At 49.3% G+C, this 24,903-nt stretch overlaps 1 protein-coding gene and 1 long non-coding RNA gene across 2 annotated transcripts in view; both read left to right on the top strand.

Moving 5' to 3' along the window:
- LOC138156474 (uncharacterized) overlaps positions 1-5,635 on the top strand; it is a 34,914-nt gene extending 29,279 nt beyond the window's left edge. Inside the window, exon 3 of the long non-coding RNA XR_011167158.1 lies at positions 4,383-5,635. This is a non-coding gene — a long non-coding RNA (uncharacterized lncRNA). The remainder of the gene's footprint in view (positions 1-4,382) is intronic.
- Positions 5,636-12,583: 6,948 nt separating this feature from the next.
- Positions 12,584-24,586, top strand: DRG1 (developmentally regulated GTP binding protein 1). The gene is made up of 9 exons (XM_069081850.1): positions 12,584-12,763; positions 13,706-13,829; positions 14,270-14,445; positions 17,234-17,303; positions 19,283-19,452; positions 21,309-21,439; positions 23,233-23,400; positions 23,539-23,661; positions 24,301-24,586. Exons 1-9 carry the CDS (start codon positions 12,722-12,724, stop codon positions 24,398-24,400), a joined length of 1,104 nt encoding a protein of 367 aa, XP_068937951.1. The 5' UTR covers positions 12,584-12,721; the 3' UTR covers positions 24,401-24,586.
- The last annotated feature ends 317 nt before the right edge of the window (positions 24,587-24,903 follow it).

Genomic DNA, 24,903 nt, shown 5'->3' with positions numbered 1-24,903 from the left:
GTTAACCTCATAATATATATTAAGAACTTACATACTGTAACAGTGAAACAAAATAACAGAAGACTTGAACAAGTGAAGAGAGATTCAATGTGCATGGCTAGGCTGTGCCAAAATAGTAAAAATGACTAATAGTAAAAATTACCAAAGGTATAATATAGAGAATAGAATTAAGCAAATTACAGAAAATTAAGCAAAATTCTGTCTTTTACATATACATATATAAACTTATCTTTTACATATTTTGTTTGTAAAAAAAAGTGTAAAGCTAACATTTATATAGTACTTACTAAGTTCTAGGCACTGTGCTAACACTTTACAATTTATGATTTTTATTTCACTTGATACAACAACCCTGGGAGGTAGTTGATATTATTATCCCCCTTTTTACAGATGTGGAAACTGGTGAAGTGACTTTCCCAAAGGTCACACAACTAGTAAGTATCTGAAACTAGATTCAACTCAAGTCTTCCTGTCTCCAGGTTCAGCACTCTATCCACTTCACCACCTAGCTGCCCAAAGATAGTTATTTGTATTTTGTGTCCCCCATTAGACTATGAACTTCTTGAGGGCAGGATCTGTCTTTTGCTTTTCTGCATCTCTCTAGCACTCTATATCTCCAGCCAGTGCCTGGCACACATTAGGGCCTTAATAAATGTTCACTGACTGAGCATTGGTTGATATGGAAGAAGCAAAAAGTAAAAAATTGTGAGGAGAATAATTATAATAATAAAAAGCAGCTAGTAATGAAATGGCTTTGGCATTATTCGATTTCAAAATATGTTACTAAAAAGTATCTGGTACTAGGTTTAAAAAAATAGAGAGGTTGATTAATGGAAAGATTGGGTTAGCACAGTGCATGCCATAACCCTTTCAAATTTAAGGAAATACAGCCCAAAACATTAATCCTCTTATGGCCAACTTTGTCTTGATGAGAGGCTCACAAGTTAGCCAGACTGGGTGATCAGACAACAGACCCCTGGTTCTTCACTTCCTTTATTAAGCACACACTAAGCATAACTATACATTGGACCAGAGACTGTATTATACCGTTCAGCAATCAGGAATCACCAGGAGGACTTTGACAGAGTATTCCCCACAATAGTCATTAATGGGTGAAAATTAACTAGGAAGAATGACTTCCCCAATCATGGGAATGATGATTGTGACTCCAGAAGTGAGAGTTGGGGCCACCCTGTAGTGAGCCAGTTCCAGAGGCAAAATTAAATTCTCTTCTGATGCGAAATTCAGTTGGATTCAGTTTGTCCTTCCCCCTTCCATTTACATTTAAAATGCTTTTGATTATATTCCTAAGACTCCAGGTTATCACATTTTTACCAACCAGCCCTCCATCCTTGACCCAAGAGCCCATCATGCCCATATCTTAAGCTGTGATCCAAAAATTAGGTGGCTTCTGTATTAGTCACTCAACAAGCATTCAGGCTTGAGCCAGGCACAGTGGGAGGTGCTGGGGATATGAATATAATAAATGAAACAACCCCTCCTCTCACAAGGCTTACCTCCTAGTTGGGAGGTAACATAACAATCATATATGTTAGAATATTCAAAACATACATGAAGAGAATAACTGAGTAAGTACAATGGAGAGATAGACAAGGGAGGGCGTGAGCAGGTGGGAGGGGAGTTCAGGAAAGGCTTCCTGTTGAGGGGGGTGCTTGAATGGCATCTCAAGAGAACGGAAGGATTCTGCGAGGCTTAGATGGGGAGTGAGTGCATTCCTGGCATGAAGCGCCGCCTGCCAAGGCACAGAATTTGGGGCCAGGTCATGAAGGGTTTTAAAAATGAGGAAGAGGAATTTATATTTCATCCTAAGGGCAATTAAGTAGAGGAATGACATGGTGAGATCTCTACATAAGATCTCTATTTTTATTTATATTTTTTTTGGCAGTAACATATCATAATGGACTGGAGTTGAAGTTTTGGACATTGAGTTTGAAATGTCTCTGGGAATATACTAAACATATTCTTTACTGACCACAACACAATAAAAATTATACTCAATAAAAGGGCTTTGAAGAAAGAATTAAAAATGAATTAGAGATTTAATAACTTAGCCCTAAATAATTGGTGGGTCAAAGAACAAATTATAGAAACAATAGATAATTTTATCAAAGAAAATGACCACACTGATACAACTAAAAGTTATGGGATGTAGCTAAAACTGTCTGTAGGTGAAGATTTATATCACTAAACACTTTCTTCAACAAAAGAGGGAAAGAACAGGGCTGCTAGGTGTTGCAGTGAATAGAGCACTGGCCCTGTAGTCAGGAGGACCTGAGTTCAAATCAGATCTCAGACACTTAACACTTACTAGCCTTGTGAACTTGGGCAAGTCACTTAACCCCAGTTGCCCTGCCTTCCCCCCTCCAAAAAGAAAAAAAAAAAGAGGGAAAGAACAAATCATCGAAATGGGCATGCTGTTAAAAAAAAACCAAGAAACACAACAAATCAAAAACTCTCAACTAAACACCAGTGTAGAAATGTTCAAAATCAAAGAACAAAGTCACAAAATTGGGAAAAAAAAAAGTATTGATAAATAAAAGTAGGAGCTGTTTTTTTTTAAACTAATAAAATAAACAATTAGTGTGATTTGTCTTTAAAGGGAGAGGAAAACCAAATGGTTTTTTTTATAAAAAATGAAAAATAATTCACAATAAAGAGGAAATAAAGGGAACTGTTGGAACTAATTTTGCCCAATTATCTGCCAGCAAAACTGATAGCTTAGGTGAAATGGATGAATACTTTCAGAAATACAAAATACCCACATTAGCGGAAGAAATCGATTATTTAGATAAACTAATACCAGAAAAAAAGAAATTGAACCAGTTATAAATGAACTTCCAAAGGCAGGGGCAGGGTGTGGGGGGGAACTACTCCAGCACCAGATGGATTTAGAAGTAAATTCTATCAAGTATTTTTTATTTCAATATTATATAAATTGTCTACAAAAATCTAAGGGATCCTTCCAAACTCTTTCTAATATACAAGTATGGTTGACACCTAAGCAGGGCCATATATGACTCCTTCAAGAAGTGGGCCTAGACCCTTGGCCTTTTCATTTGCTCTTTTGAGTGTCTGACCTTTGAGTTCAAGAGAGGGGGTCATAGAAATCCAACAGTCAAAATCTAGTCTGGGTTTCACAACCAGTGCATCATGAAAACCTCAGGGCCAAGGAACAATTTCTGGGAGGCCAGTGGAAGGACGCATTTGGGAATGGTGCCCCATCGAGACATGAACTTGGTGGGACTAATGATATGTAGGAACTGAGCTAAGCCTTGAACCTACTCCCCCAGACAAGGAAGTAGCATAGGGAATGATAGGCCCCAAGGTTTGGGGGAATGTGTTTATATATTGGTTCTTGCTGTGTCTTTGAGGTAAATATCCTTTGGCTAAAGCTTTCGTTGTTGTTCAGGCATGTTGGACTCTTCGTGATCCCATTGGGGTTTTCTTGACAAAGATGTGGAGTGGTTTGCTGTTTCCTTCTCCAGCTCATTTGGTAGCTGGAGAAACTTAGGCAGACAGGGTGAAGTGACTTGCCCAGGGTCGCATAGCTAGTAAGTGTCTGAGGCCATATTTGAACTCAGTACTTCTTGACTCCAGGCCTGGAAAGTTCTCCACTATACCGCTTTGTTAAAGCTACCCAATGTTAAATGGTTGAATGGAACTGAGGTGCTGGTTACAGGCCTTTAACAGTGGAGGGAGCACAGCTAAGCATTTGGGGCTTGAGCTGATGCCAGTAGAGATCCAGGCTGTCCCCCTGGAATCCTGAGGAGTAATATAATGGGCCAGACTCTGAAAGAATGGGACCATGTAGAAACTTGTCTGGGAGAAAAGGACAGCCGAAGCTGACTCAGGCCTTTTTTGAAAACTAATAGTTCTGGCTACACCTACTGGTGACAAAAGGTCCTTGTAACCACTAGTTGTAACTAACTAGCTAACCAGAACCGTTAAAGAGCATCTTCACATATTCCATCATCTCTCCAAGGCTTCCTTTACAATCATCAAGATTCTCCCAGAAGCCATCTGCCCACCATCCTCTACATGGAGATGCTGAGGGGGTTGTACATATACCAGACTCCCATTATTTATATGTATACACACATACATACATATTTATATGTATATATATATATATATATATATACACATATATATTTTATCAATGAGGTTCTCAGTTGAGAGGGGAGTGGGGAAGGCATACTAGAAGACAGGAGGAGGGATAAAAGAGGATTGGAAAAACTTCTCTGATGAGTGAATTGAATAGGGAGGTATAAAGTTGCAAGGAGAAGCCAGATGAGATTATATAATATAAGTGTGTAGTAGACTGAGGTGTCACAACTGTGATTTTCTCCATCTTCATTCAGCAGCCCATGAATAGGAGAGAAGACATTGGAGAGTGGGAGAAATCCAAGGCTGAAGCTTGGCAGAACAAGATCTTCGAGAGGATGAGGAGGAAAGGGGCTTGAGAGAAGAGGTCAGTGTCCAGTTGGACTGGTTCACCAACGGGGTGAAATGGAGAAGGAAGAAGGCAGGATTTGAATTCAGGTCTTCCTGACTCCAAGTTCAGCACCCTAATCAAACCTTCAGGTCTCATCTACTCTTTGCCTTTGTATGTCTCTCCAGAATACTTCTGCCCCTGCCTTTACCTCTCATAAACACAGTCCTAATCAATGCAGCCAAGATTAGAAGAAAAGCAGAAAGCTGGCAAACAATCTCAAGTGTCTCAGATAAAGATCTCCTTTCTCAAATATATAGAGAACTGAGTCAAAGTTATAAAAATACAAGTCATTCCCCAGTTGAGAAATGGTCAAAGGATATGAACAGGCAGTTATCAGAAGAAATCAAAGCTACCTATAGTCACATGGAAAAAATGCTCTAAATCACTATTAATTAGAGAAATGCAAATTCAAACAACTCTGAGATACCACCTCACACCTAGCAGATTGGCTAATGTGACAGAAAAGGAAAATGATAAATGCTGGAGGGGGTATGGGAAAATTGGGATAATAATACACTGTTGGTAGAGTTGTGAACTGATCCAACCATTCTGGAGAGCAATTTGGAACTGTGCCCAAAGGGCAATCAAACTGTGCCTTTGACCCAGCAATACCACTGCTAGGTCTCCCCAAGGAGATCAAAGAAAAGGGAAAAGGACCTATTTGTACAAAAATATTTACAGCAGCTCTTTTTGTGGTGGCAAAGAATCAGAAATTGAGGGGATGTCCATCAATTGGGGAATGTCTGTGCAAGCTGTGGTATATGATTTTGATGGAATATTATTGTACTGCAAAAAATGACAAGCAGAATGATTTCAGGAAAAACCTGGAAAGACTTGTAGGAATTGATGCAAAGTGAAGTGAGAAGAGCCTGGAGAAGATTGTACACAGGAACAGCAATATTGTAACAATGATCAACTATGAATGACTTAGCTACTCTGATCCAGATAATGATCTAAAACAATCCCAAAGTTCTCATGATGAAAAATGCTCTCCCTGGCTCCAGAGAAAGAACTGTTGGTCTGAATGCAGAGCAAAGCAGACTATTTTTTCACTTTATTTTTTTGTGCATGTGTTTTTTTCGGTCTCTTCTTTCACAACATGACTAATATAGAAATATGTTTTTCATGATTACACATATATAACCTATATCAAATTGCTTACCATCTCAGGGAGGGGGAAGATGAAGGAAGGAGGCAAAAAAATTTGGAATTCAAGAATTTGTTTAAATGAATGTTTAAAAATGCCTTTATATAGTTACATATAAAGACAGTTTTTAACATTCATTTAAACAAATGATATTTAATATTCACTAAAACAAAATGAAAAAAAAAATACTATTAAAAAAAAAGTAAATACAGTCCTGAGCCCTCAGCAGGAATCCAGTCAGCAATTTTATGCCCCAAGAAGGAGTCACACTCCCTAAAGTTGCCTTTCTTCAGACAAATATTCACTCAAAGATGGAGATGTTATGCCCTACTGGTCTAGACTCTATGCCCCCAGCTAAGTGCACTGTCTGATAATGGTCCAATCTCTCAGATGACAAGGTCAATGGAGGGGGGTGGGAGAGAAGAGAAAAGAACAGAGTGAGAAATTCTCCCTTCCTTCCCCTCCCCCATAGCAATTCTTTTTTTTAGGCTTTTGGTCCCAAGTCCTAAACTGGAATCTTCCCCAAAACACAGGCTTTTTCTGGATGGCAGAGAAGTCCTTTTGGAGGTGAGGCTGACCAGGAATGCACTGCGCTTTTCCATGGCTGTGTCTCAACATGTCTGCTGGGTAGCAGGATGGGCTGGGTATCTGGCTAGCCAGTGATCAAAGAAAGGGGCCGGGGGATTCCTAGCTGGGCCCCTCTGGATGACGCAAGCCTCTGGCCAACCAAACCGCCCTACCCCCAGTCAAAGGAAACAAAACCAGCCCTCTTCACTCTATCACTTTGGTCAGAGAAGGCTGTGCCTAATGGCGCCCTGGGCCAATTCAGCAAATTCTCCAGAGGCAAGTCAGCAAGGCCGGAGGAGGAGAATTGATCTGGTTTTTAAAAACCGGCTTTAATCAATTCCTATGCCTACTCCAGCAAAATGTCCTTCCCCACTCTCTTCTCCATTACTGACGAAGCAGCAGCAGAATGTAATTTTTTTTTAAATGGAAAAACTGTCAGAGACCATAAATATGAAAATCTTTGGCCTTTTCCATTTGACCAGTAATTAGATTTGCCTCCGTCCTTGAAAGAGGAGGAAAGGTTTTCCTTTCATTCCTCTTCAGCCTGATGCTAATTTTCCTGCTTTATATTTCAGTTGAATTGCAAATCTTTTTCTTTCTACTCTTTAAAAGGAAGCCTTTCCCTCAGTTCCTGGGCCCAGCTGGGGGCTAGGGACAAACTCCAGACCCCCAGATTGGAATCCATCAAAGATGATTGGATTAACGGAAGGAGCATGGAATCTGGAGTAAAAGGTCGAGGATTGGAACCGGCTTTGTGATATTGGTGTGAGCCTGAGAAATTTACCTGGTTGCCTCATCTGTAAAATGGGCATATTAATACTACCTACCATATAAGAGTGGATGTTAATGGAATCAATGAATCCATCACCTAATTACCCCACCCCACTTAAAGTATCAGACAAGATGCTATTCCCTGATACCTTAACCAGAGAAGAATACTTTTATTAAATCAAGCTTGCAAGCTAAGACTTTAGATGAAGTGACCTTGGTCAATTCAGTAGTTCTTAAAAGTCATTAGATGCAATGGAGGGACATAGCCAGGGAGCACATTGGATTGTATGAGGAAACTAGATCAAGCCTCCAGTAGAAGGTATTTCAGCCAAACCCTAGAGAAGAGGGTGAAACCCTTGGGGGAGGGGTGAAAAGGGAGGGTGAGTGGAGCATCGGGAGGCCCTCTCAGGATTCCCATCGTCCTCAGATCAGCAGTGTACCATCAGTAGCTGAGGACAGAGACCCACTGAGGAAAGGCAGCTTCAAAGCTCTGCAAGGAGCCCAGTGGAGAATCTCTATCATGTCTAAGGGGAACTTGATGAGTGTCCCCGCAAAGGACAGAGAAAGGCTTCCAGAAACTGAGAGCTTTGTGCTCTCCCTCCGAGGTTAAGGCGCTTTCCTCTGGATGAACTCCTAAGAGAAAGTATCCCGGAACTGTGCCTTATATAGGATTTTAGTACATATTTACACTTTTGTAAAGCTAATGAAGTCTGCTTCCCTGGTGGGTTCCACCCCCATAAGCATGAAGGAAAGTACAGGGGCAGGGGGCTCACGCTCGCTAGCACGGGAGAACCACACAGCCCTTCCCCCTCTCCCCACCTGGTCCTTCAGGGTTAACCTTAGAAGCCCTAAGGGGATGTGGTAGTCCCCTGCTGGGGGGTCCTAGCCTGAGGGCTGGTGGGGGCTGGGAGGGTGGAAACCGAGCCTGTAGCACGCTATTATGATTGGTTCCTCTTAGATTTCATTCCTCTCTCCTTCCCTGACCCCTCCCCCTAAGAGGTGCTGGGAAGGAATCTTTTGTGTGGAAAGGAATCTTTTGTGTGAAAAGCAAAGGCGATCCTGAAGAACCCTTAGGGCACCTACCACACCTAGAGTCTAGAAGACCCAGGTTCTAAGTCTGCCTTCTCTGCATAGCATTTCACCTACCTGTGCCTCAGTTTCTGCAGCTGTAAAATGAAGGGATTGAGCTCAGTGGTCTCTCAGGGCCCTTTTAGCTCTAAATCTATGGGCCAGAAGCCGTGCAGGCCTGCCCTGGCCTCTGTACAGACTCAGGACGGGGCAGTAGTGAATCTGAGGGGAAAGGGATGTGTACATGAGTGTGTCCTATGGGTCTGAATGTGCTTGCACATGAATGTTTGTGAAGGCTGTGAGTGTCTCTGCATAAATATGTCTATATGAGAAGGTGAGTGTGTGGCTATATTCAGCTGGGCAGGTAGGTGACTCAAGGGACAGAGCCCCAGCCCTGGAGTCAGAAGGACTTGAGTACAAATCTAGCCTCAGACCTTCCCAGCTGTGTGACCCTGAGCAAGTCATTTCACCCTGTTTGCCTCACTTTCCTCATCTGTAAAATGAACTGGAGAAGAAAATGGCAAACCGCTCCATTGTCTTTGCCAAGAAAACCCCAAATGGTATCACAGAGAATTAGTCCTGACTGAACAAACACCTGTATTCAATTAATAGCATCAGAGATTTACAAAGGGCCTTAGAAATCACCAAATCCAACTCCATTTTACAGATGAGGAAACTGAGACCCAGATAGGTTAAGCGACAGAGCTAAAGCGACATTCAAAGCAACTCAACAAACACAACTCAATGAACCAGACATTTTTCTCCTTAGCAGCTGAGAGAATAGGAAGACACTAGGAGAAAATATTTGTTGCCCCAGAGTAAGTTAAATTCCACTGGGGAGATAAAGTAAGGAAACACAGGATATGTGAGTGAACCCTCAGCCCCAGCCTTGACCCCCGGCTTTTTTTCCCACTGGTGCTGGTGCAAAGGACCAAGAATGTGGCTGCTACCCCTCTCAAGTTCTAAGGGACTGGGTTCCTAGTGTGGTCTGTTGGAGGACCCCACCGGTGGGCTTCCCACCAACAGTAAGACTTCATTCACTTTTTTTGCTAAAGCAAAAGTATTTACTATGAAGATACACCAAGAATTTTTAGCTGTTCAGTCTCTCAGTCAATGTCCAACTCTTTGTGACTCCTTGGACCATAACAGACCAGGCCCTTCTGTCCTCTACTATTTCTCAAAGTCTGTCCGAGCTCATCCTTGCTGCTTCCAAGATGCTCTCTATCCATCTCATCCTCTGCCGTCCCCTTCTTTTGCCTTCAGTTTTGCCCAACATCAAGGTCTTTTCCAGTGAGTCCTATCTTCCCACTATGTGGCCAAAGTATTTAAGCTTCAGCTGTAGTATTTGACCTTCCAATGTATAGATTGAATTAATTTAAGTATTGAGTGATTTAATCCCCTTGCTGTGCTCGGGACTCTCAAAAGTCTTCTCCAGCACCACAATTTAAAAGCATCAGTCCTGCAGTGCTCAGCTTTCTTATAGTCCAACTCTCACAGCCATGCATTGCTCTGGGAAAGGCCGTAGCTTGGACTATGGGGACCTTGCCTCCGCTCTTTAACCTGCTGGCCAGATTTGCCGCAGCTTTCCTTCCACAGAGCAGGCTTCTTTTAATTTCATGGCTGCAGTCACTTCTGCAGGGATCCTTGAGCCCAAGAATATAAAATCTGACCATGCTTCCATATCTTCTCCCTCTATTTTCCAGGAAGTGATGGGGCCAGCTGCCAAGATCTTAGTTTTTTTTTTTTAAGCTAGCTTTTACACTCTCCTTTTTTTACCCTCATCAAGAGGCTTCTTAATTCCTCTTCACTTTCTGCCATCATCCGCTATCCTCTGTACATCTGAGATTGATGACATTTCTCCCAGCATCCTTCTTTCCAGTTTTTGATTCATCCAGCCTGGCCTTCCACATGATATACCCTGCATATAAGTTAAATAAATAAGGTAACAATATATAGCCTTGCAGTACTTGTTTTCCAGTCTTAAATCAAGTGCCAAGCATAGTATTTACAAAAATATTTCCCCCCAAAGTGTCTGGGGTGCATGCTTCCACAAATACAGAGTGGGGAGGAAATGGGCACTAATTTTATAGAACAAAGACAGTGAGGTACACATGTGGAGAGGACGTAGCCAAAGGCTAACAAAAACTCCGTGCCAATGGTGAGCCTTTTCTCTCTCTCAATCATCGTGAAGTTCCCCTTAGATGTAGCTCTGGGCAGGGCTCCCAAGTCACCACCTCTACCCACCCCCCAGTGACTTCTCTTCAGGTGAGCATCCCTTCAAGGATGGAGATGTCACTTTCTGCGGGCCCAGTCTTTCTGCCCCTAGCTAAGTGCCCTAGGGATACTGGTCCAGCTTCTCCAGCAACAAGGGGGAAGAAGCATGAGAAAGAAATGCTCCCTTCCTGCCCCCTCCCCCAGCAGTTCTCTCCCAAGTCCTTTGCTCCAAATCTTTGGAGATCTTGCACAGTGAGAAGGGCTTCCCCCTAATCTCTCTGGCCACTGGATGTTTTTATGCTCAGGCCCAGACTTTTGTCTAGTTCTTTCAGCCAATCCTGAGGTCTTTTCTGTATAGAATCATCAGATTTCATCCAATGATCAGAGAGATATCTTCTCAACCGATTAGTGACTAATTCACACCAAGTTCACACCTCTGATTGATTGATTCAAGGTTGTCCAGCAGTGTGTGTTGGCAAATGGTTAACCACCGGCTCTCTGGGGAGAGAGGAATGTGCACATGACATGGTTTCACTATTAATATTTCTCCATCACTTTCTTTTTATTCTTTGATACTTTTTTAATAGTATTTATTTTTTCCAGTTACATGTAAAGATGATTTTTAACATTCATTTAAAAAAGTTTTTGAGTTCCAAATTTTCTCCCTAAGAGTTTTATGTAGGTTATATCTGTGCCTTCATTTCCATGACTTTCTTCTTCTTTTTTCTTTCTTTCTTTCTTTTTTTTTTTTTTTTGCTTTTTGGAGGGCAGTTGGGGTTAAGTAACTTGCCCAAGGTCACACAGCCAGTTTTTGTGTTAAGTGTCTGAGGCTGAATTTGAACTCAGGTCCTCCTGACTCCAGAGCCGATCAGATGCTCTATTCATTTCACCACCTAGCCGCCCCCATCACTTTTTTAAGTCCGGACAATCAACAAAACAAAAGATCAAGCCTTGATTCCTAGTATTCCGAGGTATAAATGGTCCCACTAAAAATTTAACAGTCAGCTCTCAGGAGCCCAAAGGAGCTGCTTCTAGCACACCTCTGTGTGGTCTGGAACTTTAAAAACTACATTAGTTACATGCAAAAGTGATGGGGAACCACAACAGGGCAAGGGCCAATGAGGAAAGGGTTTTTGTGGGATTAAATGGCACTTCAGCTAAACTCTGGGTCCTCAGAAGAAGGGGAAGTGAGGCAGGAAGGCATTCTGGGAATGGCAAAGGCTTGGAAGTGGGAGATGGCTAATCAGGCAGTGTTTGGGAAAGAGTGTGAAATCAGTTTGGAATGTGAGATTTGTGTGTTTATGTGGGTTCTGAATGTTCTCTGCTCATCGGTACGCACTGTAATGCATGTTGTGTTTGTATATTTGTATGTTCTGTCTGTGTGCATGTGTGAATGCCATGTGTTAATGTGCACCGCTGTGTGTCTGCACTTGTACACATGCACTTTTGTGTGCGTTGTGTGCTTGTGCATACACTGTATGTGTCACTTGGTCATTGTATACTCTCTCAGTGACCAGCATTGTACTTGGTATACCATAGATGCTTAATTAATGCTTGTCGAAATGCACCAAAATGCCTCCATGTGCTGATGAACGTCAGCCTGGTATAATGGATAAGGCCCTGGCAGGGAGTCAGGAAGTCCCGAGTTCAGATCCAGCCCCAGCATGTATTAGCTGTGTGACCTTAGACGGGTCACCTGACGACTTTCCTTCAAAGGTGCTGACAGTTCTAAAGCTGTGACTGTGTGTGTGTGTGTGCAGGCACATCGGCTGCGGGACTATGGTGCGTGATTGTGCGTAAGTGTGAATGTGTCTGTGGCTCCCAGGGTCTGCAAATTGTGTGCGGCTCGTGATCTCAGCCCCTCGTGGGGGGTAGCGCCTCTCCCATCCCCGTGTGACAGATGAGGAAACTGAGGCAGGCACAGGAGTGCTCCGCGGCTGCGCGTGCGTGCACGGGTCAGGAGGGTGTGTGTGTGTGCGTGTGTGCGCGCACGTGGACCTCAGTTTCCTCCCCTGCGCTCCTGGAGGCTCCGGACCCGGGATCCTACAACATGGGTACACATGGGAAAGCATGTCAATGTCTGTGCGGGCAGGGGGGAGGGGACTGTGGGAGGGCTAGGCAACCAGACTCTCTCTAGGACCCAGCGGCTGCTCAGGGGCCGCCCACGAGGGAGGAGGGCGGGAGAGAAGAAAGAGGGGGTGGGGTTTATTCCTTCGCTACTTCCCAGCAGGCCTCGGGCTCCATCCTCGTCCTCGCGCTGTGCTGGCTCTCGCGACGCTTGCCCGGGGCTGGGGCTGTAACTGCGCCTGCGCCCGCGCCTGCGCAGAGTGGCGTGCAGTTTCCTGGCCTGTTTTGCTTCCGGCCTCGGCTGCGGAGCCTGCGGCAGGTGGAGCGGGGTGAGCAGGGCAGGGCAGGGCAGGACCGAGAGCGGCGGCACCATGAGCGGCACGTTAGCCAAGATCGCCGAAATCGAGGCCGAGGTAAGAAATAAGGGCCCCGAGCCGCCGGGGCCGGCGAAGGGGGGAAACTGAGGCCGCGCCGGGCCTGGAGGCTGTGCCTCTGCCCGGGGGCCCCCTCTCTGGGTCTGGGACCTCCCTCCCTAGCGAGGCTTTGGCCCACGAATCCCGCTCCTGGGCACGTGAGGACGGGAGCAGTGACGGCAGGAAGAAAAGAACGTGTTCAGAAAATCCCGGAGTGGGAGGAATCCCCCGGGACTCTCACAGCCCGTGATCGGCGTGATTAATTAACGTACTGTGATTAATTCTGGAGACAAGAACGGAGAGGAAACCCGTGTGCGCTGAAAAGCAGTAGACACGATGAGCTGCGCTAACGTAACTTAGTGTCAATTACGGTAAATGAACAGGTTAAGGTTGTGAGAAGGAGGAGGGGCCGTCCTTGCCCCGGTTGGGGCGCAGCGGGAACGGGAGCCCTAGAATCGGGGAGTTTAGCTGTGGATGACAGCCCGTGGCCTCCCTTCCAGGAGATCATGGTGACAGCCCCGAGCCAGTCAGCACTGACTTGTGTCGAGTGTTTGAAGGGCTGTCACATGGAATTGGACTCCAGCTTGGCCCCACATGGCAGGACTCGGAGCCAGGGGGGGAGATTTTGGTGCAGGGCAAGGAAAAGCTTGTTCATGCTTAGAGTTACCCCAAGGGGAAGGAAAGTTCTGCCTTAGCAGGGGGTGGGCTCCTTCCCCCTCCCAGGAGGTCTCTGAGCCCAGGCTGGAGGTGTCCCTGTGCCCTCTGAGGGGCTTGTGTCAGGCCCTCGGCGCCCGCTAAACTCAAGTCCTAGGAGTGTTTCCTCCAACCCTAATGTCTTGGGTGGGGCTAAAAAGGGTAGAGAGAATAGGACCCGGAATACAGGCTCCTGTAGTAAGGATGCTTTACCTATGGGAATGCTCATGCCCGTGACTGTCTCTGCAGATGGCTCGGACTCAGAAGAACAAGGCCACCGCGCACCACCTGGGGCTCCTGAAGGCCCGGCTGGCCAAGCTCCGGCGGGAGCTCATCACCCCGAAGGGCGGCGGGGGCGGCGGCCCTGGAGAAGGTGAGTGTGCTTTCCAGCCCGGGTCCTTTGTGTGTTTGTGCATCCTTGGGAGTGGTTCATGGGGGGCTTGGAGCTGTGAGTTTGAGTGGACATTAAGCATTGTCATTTTTGTCATCTTGTGTCTTCTTAGTCAGTACATAGTAATAGCACAGCTATTTTGAAAAAATTTTTGGCCTTTGAAAGAGGTCTTCATATTCAACAGGTTTATACTTTAGAATTTGGTGGCTTAATGCGAGTGAGGGGGAAACACAGCTTGTTTGGCAAGTAGGGCCTCGTACTTAGAGAAGTCCCTGTCTTGAGCTCTGTTTGATTTCGTAAAGTAGGGGGGAGGAAAAGCACAGAGGCCATGACTTGAACTTGCTTCCTGGGCGGGCTTCCTGTTTGGGTGGTCCAGGCAGCTCATTCCTGTGACCTTCATTTGGCGCTTGTTCCGGTCTCAGGGTTCGATGTGGCCAAGACTGGAGATGCCCGGATCGGATTTGTGGGGTTTCCGTCCGTGGGGAAGTCGACACTGCTCAGTAACTTGGCCGGGGTGTACTCGGAAGTGGCTGCCTACGAGTTCACCACTCTGACCACCGTGCCTGGAGTCATCAGGTACAAAGGTGCTAAGATCCAGGTGAGCCAACGATCAGGGTCCGGCTCCCTCCTTCCTGCCTGGCCGGGCTCCGGGGGTACAGAAAGGGGCAGAGTGACACTTGGCCTGGGTTCAAGAGCACAGGCAAGATCCCATGACAAGGCCACTGCTCCCACAAGGCAGCGTGGGACAAGCTCCACGTGAGGGATGCGGGGAGGAAGAGCCCCCTCGGGGGCAGAGGCAGATGGGGTCCCGAGGACCCTGAGAGGGTCACTTTAGCCGAGGCAGGGGCTCCAGCCAGGAAGAGCGCACCAGGTGACGCGTTCTGGTCTGACGTCATCTTTCTGCATTAGGCAGCTTGGTCTTCCTAAATTCTAGTCTTCAGTCCAGGGAACGTTCATTGAGTGCTTGCTATGTGCTGGGCTCTGGAGAGCAGGGAAGAAGAGAGGCCAGCATTCCCTGCCCTTGGGGGCTCACCTGCTACCCAGATGCAGCCCATGCCATGCTGAGTCCTGCAGACGATTTGGGGGGAGCCAGGGTAGTCAAGGGCTCCGTGGGAGGTCCTGCTTCTCCAGGGAGTTGGCGGCTTTGGGGTCTCACAACAGGCATTTGAGACCTCATGGTATAGAAGGGGTTGGGCGTGGGCTCACAGCAGGGGACTCAGGGAGGCCTCTGGAAGCAAGTAGGCATTGGGGTTGACCTTGGGGGATCATGGGTTCCAAGAGGCAGAGGGAGGCTAGACCTGGGGGTAGCCGGCTGGGGCAGAGTGTGGGGTGGGGAGCCTGGAGCAGGACCGTGAACGGTTCTCAGCACCATACCACAGAGCCTGTGTTTGGTCCTAAATTAGGCAATGGGGAGCCACTCAGCAGGGGGTGACGGAGAACACTCGGGCGGCCAGGAGACCAGTGAGGAGGCTCCCTCGGAGTCTGGGAGAGAAGCATTGAAGGCCAGGATTCAGGGAGATGGGGAGGGTGCATCAGCAGGCACCAGTGAGATGTGGGGCGAGGGGCAGCTCCATTTGGATGCCGTGGGGTGGCCAGTCGGAGGTGGAGCATGGGTCTCAGGCTGGGCGTGGCTTGGAGGCTGTTTGTGTAGCCAGGCCAGTTGATCCATGGGGCTTTGACTGCAGAGTGGCAGCTTTTGGCTGGATCCCCTGCCTTCTGACCCGTGGGCTTTGTTTTGCTGAGGTCAGCTTGGGACCCAGACAGAATCTGTTGAATTGAGTCCAGGCTGGGATTGGAAAAGGCTGAGTGGGAAGATTTCCCCAGAATCTGTTGTGGGTGGTTGGGTAGGGGCAGAGGCAGCTGCTGTTTGTGGGGCCATGCCCAGCCGAGGTGCCTACTCCTGAGGAGGGCTGGGAGGGAGGAGCGGGTGGCACGGCAGCTGTAGCCAGTATGGAGAAGCCTGCTTCCTCAAGGGCTAGGGAAAGGGACAAGAGGGAGAGAGAAAATTTGAAACTCAAAATTTTTCTAAAGGAATCTTTTTTTTATACATGTAACTGGGAAGTTTTTAGCAAAATAGATAAAAGTATATTTAGGAAAAAATAGACATTGAGCACTTGAGGCCTGGCCTGCCAGGCGCTTTACATATTATGAGCATCCCGTGACGCCAGAGCTGAACCTCTAGGGGGTTCCGTGACTTGGAGCAGTCATGGGGTCTGAATCCCCATCATCTTTCTCCAGGTCTAGCCTCTACCCCAGAACCTGGGGCTCTCAGAGGCCAGGCAGCCAGGCTCTCACTGAAGAGAGTCCAGCAGTCAGGGGTGCAGAACCTGTGACCTCGAGGCCATTGTGGCCTTCTAGGTCCTTGGGTGCAGCCTTGTGACTGAGTCCAAGTTTTACAGAACAGATCCTTTTATGTGTGCAGTTTGGATTCAGCCAAAGGGCTGCATTAGAGGGCTACCACAGGCTCCCCACCCTGGCAGCTCATGCCCACGTGGCACTGCTTTGGTTGCTGCTGAGGCCTTTCCCCTAAAGCTGCTGGAGCTTCAGGACTAGAGCGGGTGAAGGTCTATATGTGTTGTTGTTTTTTTTTAAGCAATTGGGGTTAAGTAACTTGCTCAAGGCTGCACGGCCAGTTATTTCTGGGTGTGGTGCTGAGTGTCTGAGCCCAGATTCAATCCCGGGTCCTCCCAACTCTGGGGCTAGTGCTCTAACTCGCTGAGCCACCTGGCCGCCCCTCTATATGTGCTTTAGGAGACGGTGACAGCTTGAGCTGGCCCTGAAGGGGCTGGGGCTGGGTGGGGGGTGGCCCAGGCTGCTGGTGGGCCCCGGCCCTCCCAGCTTCAGAGGAACTCCCAGTGCAGGCTGTGCTATCCCCAGAGAAAGTGCCGGAACATGTTCTTGACTCAGTGGTCAGCGCCCAGTTTTGGGTGATTGGGTTCCTCATAAATAACTTCCTCATTGAACCTTTCCAGAAAAGCAGTTCAACAAAACCACCTGACAGTCCTGGCACAGGCCACTGTCCGCTAACAGGCCTGTAGGCTCTCCTCTGTTAGTCCAGACAAGCCGCGCCATTTGCCCCTTAGCTTTGCTTAGATGCCGCGAGGTATGGCTCGGAGAGTGTGTTCTTTTGGCCTCACTGTGCTTCAGCTCGCGCTTCTCTGGATGATGCCTTCACACGAAGATAATGATCACTGTGTCCAATCCAGCCATTCCCCAGCTCCTGGGCGTGGTCGTTTCCAGCTTTGGGGTCTCAAAAGTAACCCTGGCAAAGAGGACCAGGAAGGGCCCCCTTCCTACAGCGCACACACGCATGCACACACCCCACCCCAAGAGACCCTTCCTATCCCTTCTGTTCATCATTTGTTTCCCCTCCTTCCCTTGGGCAGCTTCTGGACCTCCCGGGGATCATTGAAGGCGCCAAAGATGGGAAGGGAAGAGGCCGCCAGGTCATTGCAGGTATGTGATGCACAACCCCGTGAGTAGAATTGTTTATTGGGGTTGAAACCATCCTTTGTGGCAGAAAACGTGGTGAAACATAAAAGGGACCAGAAAAAGGTTCCACAGCAGAGCGGGGGAGGGAATGGGTCAGCCTTCCTCTCATCGGATTTGGCTTAAGGAGGAATAACGTACACACTCACCTGGGCAGCTCACCCTGCAGGGAAGTAAGGGGGTGATGACAGAAGGCAGGGCACACGCTTGGAAAGGGACAGGGTCAAGCGAGAAGCAGAATGATAGGATGGAGGGAAATACAGTCAGTCTTTCACGGCGTGACCATTAGGAAGTGTTTTGTGTAACTACACATGTGCAACCTATATGGAATTGCTGGCCTTCGCAATGAGGGTGGGTGAGGAGGGAAGAAGGGAGAGAATCTGCAACTCAGAGTTTTAAAGGCAAATGTTAAAAAATCACATGTAACTGGGAAATAAGATATCCAGGCACTGGGGTAGAGAAATTTGTGTTGCCCTACAGGAAAATAGGAAGGGGATAAGGGGGGGGGGATAGAGGGGGGGGGTGATCAGTATTCACACTCCAGTCTGGTCGCGGGGTGCAGCATTAAAATAATTGGGGGGGGGGGGGGGGGGGAGGGTGGTGAGGGGGGGGGGGGGGGGGGGGGGGGAGAGACGGGAAAATTTGGAAGTCAAAATCTTGTGGAAATGAATGTTGAAAACTAAAAGTAAGTAAATTGATAAATTTTTTTAAGAAAACATGGTGAGACCAGAATTGAGAAGGAGCACCCTTGTAGGTCCTCGGGCAGGCCGCCGTCCCTGTGGGTCCCTCTCCTCATCTGTGGGCTCTGAGGCCCCTTTCAGTTCTGACTCCAGAATCCTGTGAGTTCGGTTGATGGGGGTGTCAGGGAATCATGTGGCTTTTGATGCAGCAAAGAATCTCAGGCAGGGGTGCTGGGTCCCCTAAACCTTTTCATTCTGTAAGGCAGAGTGAGTTCCCCTGATCTCCCAACAGGTTTGTGGCAGAGCAGAGCCTAGAGCCCAGGCCCTTTGGTGTCTCCTCTCTTTCTATATAATCACTTTAGAGCAACAGACACCAATGTCACGGGCTAGTCAGGGTCTGTTTTCACTGCTTAGCTTGTGTCAGTGACTTTTCCAGGCCCTGGGGGCAGGGGTCAAGTCAGGCCACAGGCCCCTGGCTAGACAGCAGTGGTTGGATGGGCCCTCTGAGCTGGGCTCCCTTGGGGCCTGGAGCTCTCTCTTTTTCATTCTGCATTGTGACATTCTGCTGGATCAGCCGAGGCTGGCGATCAGCATGCTCCCTCACTAGGCAGAAGCCCTGCATCCCACAGTGGGAGAAGGGCAATGTGGGTGGGGTCCTTTCTTTGTGGGCCCTTGACTCTGCAGCTCCTGGGAGGAGCAGCAAGGCTCAGCTTGGGGTCACAGGCTGAACACTGGGCTCCCCTCGACCACCCAGTGACTCTGGGCGAGGCACATTCCCTCTGCCTCAGTTTCCTTTTATGTAAGATGGCGAGCTTCCCAGGGCTGTACTGGGGCTCACAGGAGATGGGGGCAGGTACAGCACTCTCCAGGTGCACTCTGTTGTGGCTGGTGAGGGCTTTACCAGAGCCTTCTTTCATCAGTCCTTAGCCTTGGCCATGGCCCTGCCTTGGGAGGATGCTTTGATGGATGCAGGGAGTCCCTTGCCAGACCTAGGCTCTCCCAATGTGGACCAAGGGCTGCCTCGGGTACAAAGGAACAGTGACCTGTCCAGGGTCATGCAGCCAGCATGACTCTGAGGGGACTCCTGTCTGACAGAGGCTGATTGTGTTTGGTTTAATCTTCCTCATTCTCCTTGTTGAAGGTGACAGTGGGGGGCAGGGTTCCTGGTCACTTGAGCGTGTCTGCCCAGTCCAGTGAGGCCCCAGGCCTGTCTGGTAGAGTGGGTGCACACTGGGCTGACACCGGCTGCTCTCTCTCATTCTTCAGTGGCCAGAACCTGCAACTTGATTCTGATCGTCCTGGACGTGCTGAAGCCCCTGGGACATAAGAAGATCATTGAGAATGAGCTCGAAGGCTTTGGAATCCGCTTAAACAGCAAGCCCCCCAACATTGGCTTTAAGAAGAAGGACAAAGGGGGCATCAACCTCACAGCCACGGTGTGTCTTGCAGGCTCTGCTTGGGCAGTGTCTTCCGTTCTGGACCAGCCCCTTGGCCCGTGCTATGCCTGGGATGCCTTCCTTCTTCCTGGCCTCCTCTTAGCTGAGGCACTGCTTCCTACAGGAAGCTTTCAGGGATTTCCCCTGCCAGAGTCTCTTAGCATTGACTTTCCTGTGTACAGGCTCCCTCCCTAAGCACCTCAGGGGCAAAACAATGGTTTTTGTCTCTGTCCCTGGTGCCTACACATAGTAGGGATTCAGTAGTGCTTTTGTGTTGAAGTCGTCAGAAAGCTGTGACCTGGTGAGTGAGTCGCCCCATGCCGGCTGTCACTCATCTGATGTGTTCTTTCAGGAAAGGCCCAGGTGCTGACCTTGGCAAAGCCACAAGTTACACTGAGCCAGTGACTTCCACGGTGTGGCCCTGTGCTAAGTCCTGGGGGGCAACACCCGTGAATAAGGCCCAGTCCTTGCTCTCACTCTAGGGGGTGAGTCTAAGATGTACCCTAAGAACGACTGCCCAGATGTGAGTGTGATGGGCCATGAGAGACGTCCAGAGGGTGCTTGGGGAGGTCAGGGGATAGGAGTAGGGGCTTGTCTATGGCTGTTTGGCTCTGAGGGGAGATGGAGGCCCTTAATGGGTATTTCTGTAGTCTGGGGGAGCAGCTAAATCTGATTCACAGTGGGTCCTCCTGGATTCCACAATCTCAACTAACTTCCAGGTAGGTCCCTCCCTTCTGGAAGGATCCCAAGTGTCAGCTGTGTGTGATGGCACCATCTCTGCAGGGAAGGAGGGAGGAGAGGTCTTCTCTCCAGGGCCAGGGGCCCAGTGACTCCATAGACACATTGCAAAGCATTCAACTTCCTTTCACACTGTCTTTCTGTGGGGAGGGAGGACTGCCTTGGAGCAGAGCCAGGCTGTCAGTCACCACCAGCATGAGTGTGCAGGACTCTCCTGTTCCTGGGATTCTTGTGGTCAGTCACAGTTTGTGACGCCCCTGGGGAGAGCTGCTCGCTGCCATCCTTTGGCCCCTTTCCACTTGGCCTGGTCCTTGGTCTTGTGTAGGTGTGTTAATTCCCTTTCTTTCTTGGATATCAGGGCTATGTCAGTTCTTTTTCCCCATTGATGCTTTCTCTACTTAATCCTGGTGGTATTGATTTTGTTCATGAAAAAGCTTTAATGTAATCAATAATGTTTTATCTTTTGTGATATTTTCAGTATCTCGTTAGATTAAGAATTCTACCCCAGCTGTAGTTGTAAAAGATACTTTTATCCATTTTTCTCTAATTCCTTAAATGATGACGTGACCCTTTATACTTCCATCCATTTTGGCTGTGAGTTTTTTTTAAGGATTCCCTATGAGAATGCACATATATTTCCTGGAAAGGGTAACACTTAAAACATTTTTTAAGACCCAGCTAATGCTGTGGGTCATTTTGCCATAATTGACCTGAATGTTTATTTTTTCTAGGTTTAATTATTTCATTTTTCACAGTTACTTTGCATCCTGCTGTGGCTTTTCTGCTTTTTGTATAAAAGGGCTGCTAAGAACAAAAACACAAACCCCAGAACGCTGCTGGGACGTGTGGGCAGGCTGTTAATTGTTTTAAATTAATAAATACTGATTTTCTCCTTCCCACCGTCCTTTCACTACTGAGAAAGAAGAAAAGCAAAGCCCTTGTAAGCAGTGTACAGAGTTAAGCCCCGCAGGTTCCAGCGTTCGTCCCCAAAGTGCACCTCCTTCACGACAGGACAGCTTGAGCCAAGACTGGGGCTGTGTCAGAGCTGGAGCTGAGGGTGGGGAGGAAGCGGTATGGGGCAGGGCGCCCTCTGCTCAGCGCCCCCTTGGTTTATTCAGTGCCCTCAGAGCGAGCTGGATGCCGAGACCGTGAAGAGCATCCTGGCAGAGTACAAGATCCATAACGCTGACGTGACCTTGCGCAGTGACGCCACGGCCGACGACCTCATTGATGTGGTGGAGGGCAACAGGTACCGGGGGAGGGCTGGCGGGGCTGGGGCCGGGCCTACGGGAGCTCTGTCACCTCGGGCTTCCTGCAGTCCTGTTTGGCCTTCATGAAAGCGCTGAGGAGCCTCCTTCAGATTCGAGGGCGGGCTCTAGCAGTAGAAGCCTGTAGGGGTCTGCCCCTTTGCAGAATTCACAGCTGGTGTGCAGTCAGAGTTGAAAGTGAGTGATACCATGTTGGCCAGAAGGCCCCTGGGTTAGCCAGACGGCCCCTGGGTTGGCTGGACGAGTCCAGATCCAGAGGGAGCATGTGGCTTGGCTTCATCTTGGAAAGGGTTCCCCTTACTCTGCCTCTGCTCAAAGCCCTTCAGCTCCCAAGGCAGCCAGCCTGGGCTGCTTTGATGCATTGACTCATTTAGGAAGTGCTTTGTCGCTGCCAGCTGTTGTATTGAGCCCAGCCTTAGCCAGATTTCCCTGACCTTTGGCCTCTCTCAGCTTCCACCTCTGGCCTCTGGGTTCAAGATGAGCCAGTCTCTTCCACGTGACAAGACAGCCCTTCAGGGACCTGAGGGCAGCTCCCTCCTCTCTAAGCTCTTTTCTCCAGGCTCAAGATGCCCAGTTCTTCCCAGGCCGAGCTTTTGTGGGTGCTCCCGTCTGCACCGGGAGGCTGCCCAAGGCTGAGGACGCAGGCTCTGGAGCCCAGGTCTCTCTAGCTTTTCACATTGCTGACTCAGTCCATAGCCCATCCAAACCCCATGTTGTTCAGACAGATTGTTCTCCAGCCACATGAGTTTTGTGCTTGTAACAAAGTACTTGCTTCCACAAGTAAGACCTTTACATTTACCCTCATCAAATGTCATCTAGTGAAATTGGGCCTGGTGCTCCAGCCCGAGATCCAGGTAGAGCATTGGGCCGAATCTAGTAAAACGGGACTTAATTGGGGCAGTCTCAGGTAGACCGTAATTTGTCTGTATGACATCTAGGGTTTTAATGGACTCCAGACTAAATATGGGGCATCCAGAAAAGCCAGCAGAACCGTGGGCTGCCTGGAGAATGGCAGGGTCTTGGGATTTCTGTCCTATCCAAGCCCTATCTAGAACATTTTGGTAACCACATTCTAGAACAGGCATCCAGAGGAGGGTTGCCAGCACATGGGAAGGGCCTCACATCCACACCTGTGGGTTGTGAGAGTTGCTGTGGGGCTCTTCAGTCTTCAAGTACGTGACAGGCTGTCAGTGTGGCAGAAGCTTTGGGCCACTGAGAGCAAAGTAAGAGCAGGGGGTGGACGTGGCAAGGAGGCAGATTTAGGCTCAGCATTGGGGGAATTACCTGACGCCAAGGGCTGCTCACAGGGGGACCTGGGCGCTTTGTGAGGTAGGGAGCTCCCTGTCATGCAACGTTTCCAGCAGACGCTGGTGAGGGGTGTTGCAGGAATGTTCTGGAAAGTCCCCCAGCTCCTGGATCCCTCCATGAGGGACCTCACCAAGGTCTCTGAGGCTCTGGACTACCGCTTTAGGGTCCCACCCCAGGGCATTGGGCAGCTCTGTTTCTTGACTTCACTCTCAGGGGGGTCACTTGATGAGTGGCACTCACCTCAGAAGCCACTCTGAGCCTGGGGGCATCCCTGCTGGGAGCCCCGGGGGCTGAGCTCAGGCTTCCTCTCTTGGGACCCAGCACATGTCCTTTGCTGGCTGTGGCCCTGGTGTGTGGCCGGCATGAGGGGAGCATTGGCTCTGTGCTGCTTCAGCCCCTGCTGTGTATGGGCCCCGTCACAGGGGGCCCATATATGACCCAACCCTCTGGTGCATCTCTCTGTCAGAGTTTACATCCCCTGTATCTACGTGCTGAACAAGATCGACCAGATTTCCATCGAGGAGCTCGACATCATCTATAAGGTGCCCCACTGTGTGCCCATCTCTGCTCACCACCGCTGGAATTTCGACGACCTGCTGGAGAGGATCTGGGACTACCTGCGGCTAGTGAGAATGTGAGTCTCCCTGGGGGGGGCGGCTGGTGCAGGTGCTCTGCGGCCTGGCCAACAGCACGGGGCCAGGGAGGGCCTCTGGTGTTCCCTGCCCCTGGAGCCAGTGGGTCCTCCAGGTAATCTCTGTTCCCTGTGTCCTAGCTACACCAAGCCCAAAGGGCAGCTGCCAGACTATACCTCCCCAGTAGTGCTGCCCGACTCCCGGACCACCGTGGAGGATTTCTGCATGAAGATCCACAAAAACCTCATCAAAGAATTCAAGTAGTGAGTTTGGGGGGTCAGGGAGGGGCCTGCCCTGGGCGGGGCAGGCTGAGCCTGGCTTGTGGCAGACCAGGCCCCGTGGGGAGGCTTTGTGTGGCCATCGGCCCTCACTCTCCCGTGTGTGTGTCCTGCCGATTCATCCCTCTACTCGACAGCTGCCTGTCTGAGGGCAGCCAGTCCTGGCCAGGATGTGTGCCTCCAGTGTCATGGGAGAGCAAAGGGGAGGGGAGGAGAACCCTTCGGGGCTGGGAGGCAGGAGAGCTCATCCACAAAGCCTGGTGCCGGAGACCTTTCTGGGGTCCTCTCATCCTGCCCCTTCAATTCTCAGAGGAGGCACCTGAGTCCAGAGAGGCCCAGGAGCTCTCCCAGGGTCATGTGGAAGTGAGCTCGAGGCCAGGTTGTGCCACGTTGCCTTTCTGAAAAAATGAGTTATTTAAGGCCACCACGAGGGCATCCTGCAGATGTCATTGCGTTCATTGTGTCCATCTCGTGGCTGAGAAAATGAAGGCTAAGCAGAGCTCCTTGACTTGCCACAGGATCATGTCTGTCTCCTGGAATCCCAGGCAGGACGTCCAGCCTCGACTCTGGGGGACGGTGAGGAGGCCCTTCCACTGCTAATTCTTATCTCTTTCCTTCTCCCAGTGCCCTGGTCTGGGGTCTGTCTGTGAAGCACAACCCCCAGAAAGTGGGGAAGGACCACACACTGGAAGACGAGGACGTCATTCAGATCGTCAAAAAGTGAATGGTCCCAGCCACCAGTCAGAAAGCCTGACCCCCTCTCACCCCCAGGAGCATCCTGGGCCACGGCCACTGCAGGCTCACAGCAGGGAGGGCTCAGGGCCTCCCTGGGAGCCTCCCTTCCTCACCACCACCATTCACTGTATGTTGAACTACATAAAGAGTCCAGCCGGCTGGCAGGCTGCCCTGAGCTGCCTTTGTGTCTGTGTGGGGGGTTGGGGAGCGGTTAGCTTGTGACGAAAGGTGACATGGGGGGTCTCCTTCATTTCTGAGCCTAGACCCAGGGCACCAGCCTGCTTCACTCCTGGCATGTTGGTGATGGGAGCAAAAGGGGGGAGGGTCCGCCATGAACAACCTGTAGAGGGACATTTGTCAAGGAGACAGTGATGGCTGAGGACTGGCCCCTCGTGGGTCAGCTCCCCTCTGGTTTGGCCCTGTGCCCTTCCTCTGAACACAGGTGCCATTGAGAGCTGGGCATCAAGCTTGCCGAGGAGCAGGGAGGGCATT

The sequence above is a fragment of the Petaurus breviceps genome, unplaced genomic scaffold (genome assembly GCF_028583685.1).
Source record: "Petaurus breviceps papuanus isolate PSGF00001 unplaced genomic scaffold, PetGlider_PUasm1.0 99, whole genome shotgun sequence".
In the NCBI taxonomy this organism is placed as follows: Eukaryota; Metazoa; Chordata; class Mammalia; order Diprotodontia; family Petauridae; genus Petaurus; species Petaurus breviceps.
The sequence above is the reverse complement of the archived record's forward strand: the minus strand, read 5'-3'. Positions and strand labels throughout refer to the sequence as shown.

Excerpts from the sequence above, each read along its gene's own strand:
- DRG1 (XM_069081850.1), top strand. The coding sequence starts at position 12,722 with ATGAGCGGCACGTTAGCCAAGATCGCCGAAATCGAGGCCGAG. Across the intron at positions 12,764-13,705 it reads TCGCCGAAATCGAGGCCGAG|ATGGCTCGGACTCAGAAGAA; the intron begins GTAAGAAATAAG and ends CTGTCTCTGCAG. Across the intron at positions 23,662-24,300 it reads CTCATCAAAGAATTCAAGTA|TGCCCTGGTCTGGGGTCTGT; the intron begins GTGAGTTTGGGG and ends TCCTTCTCCCAG.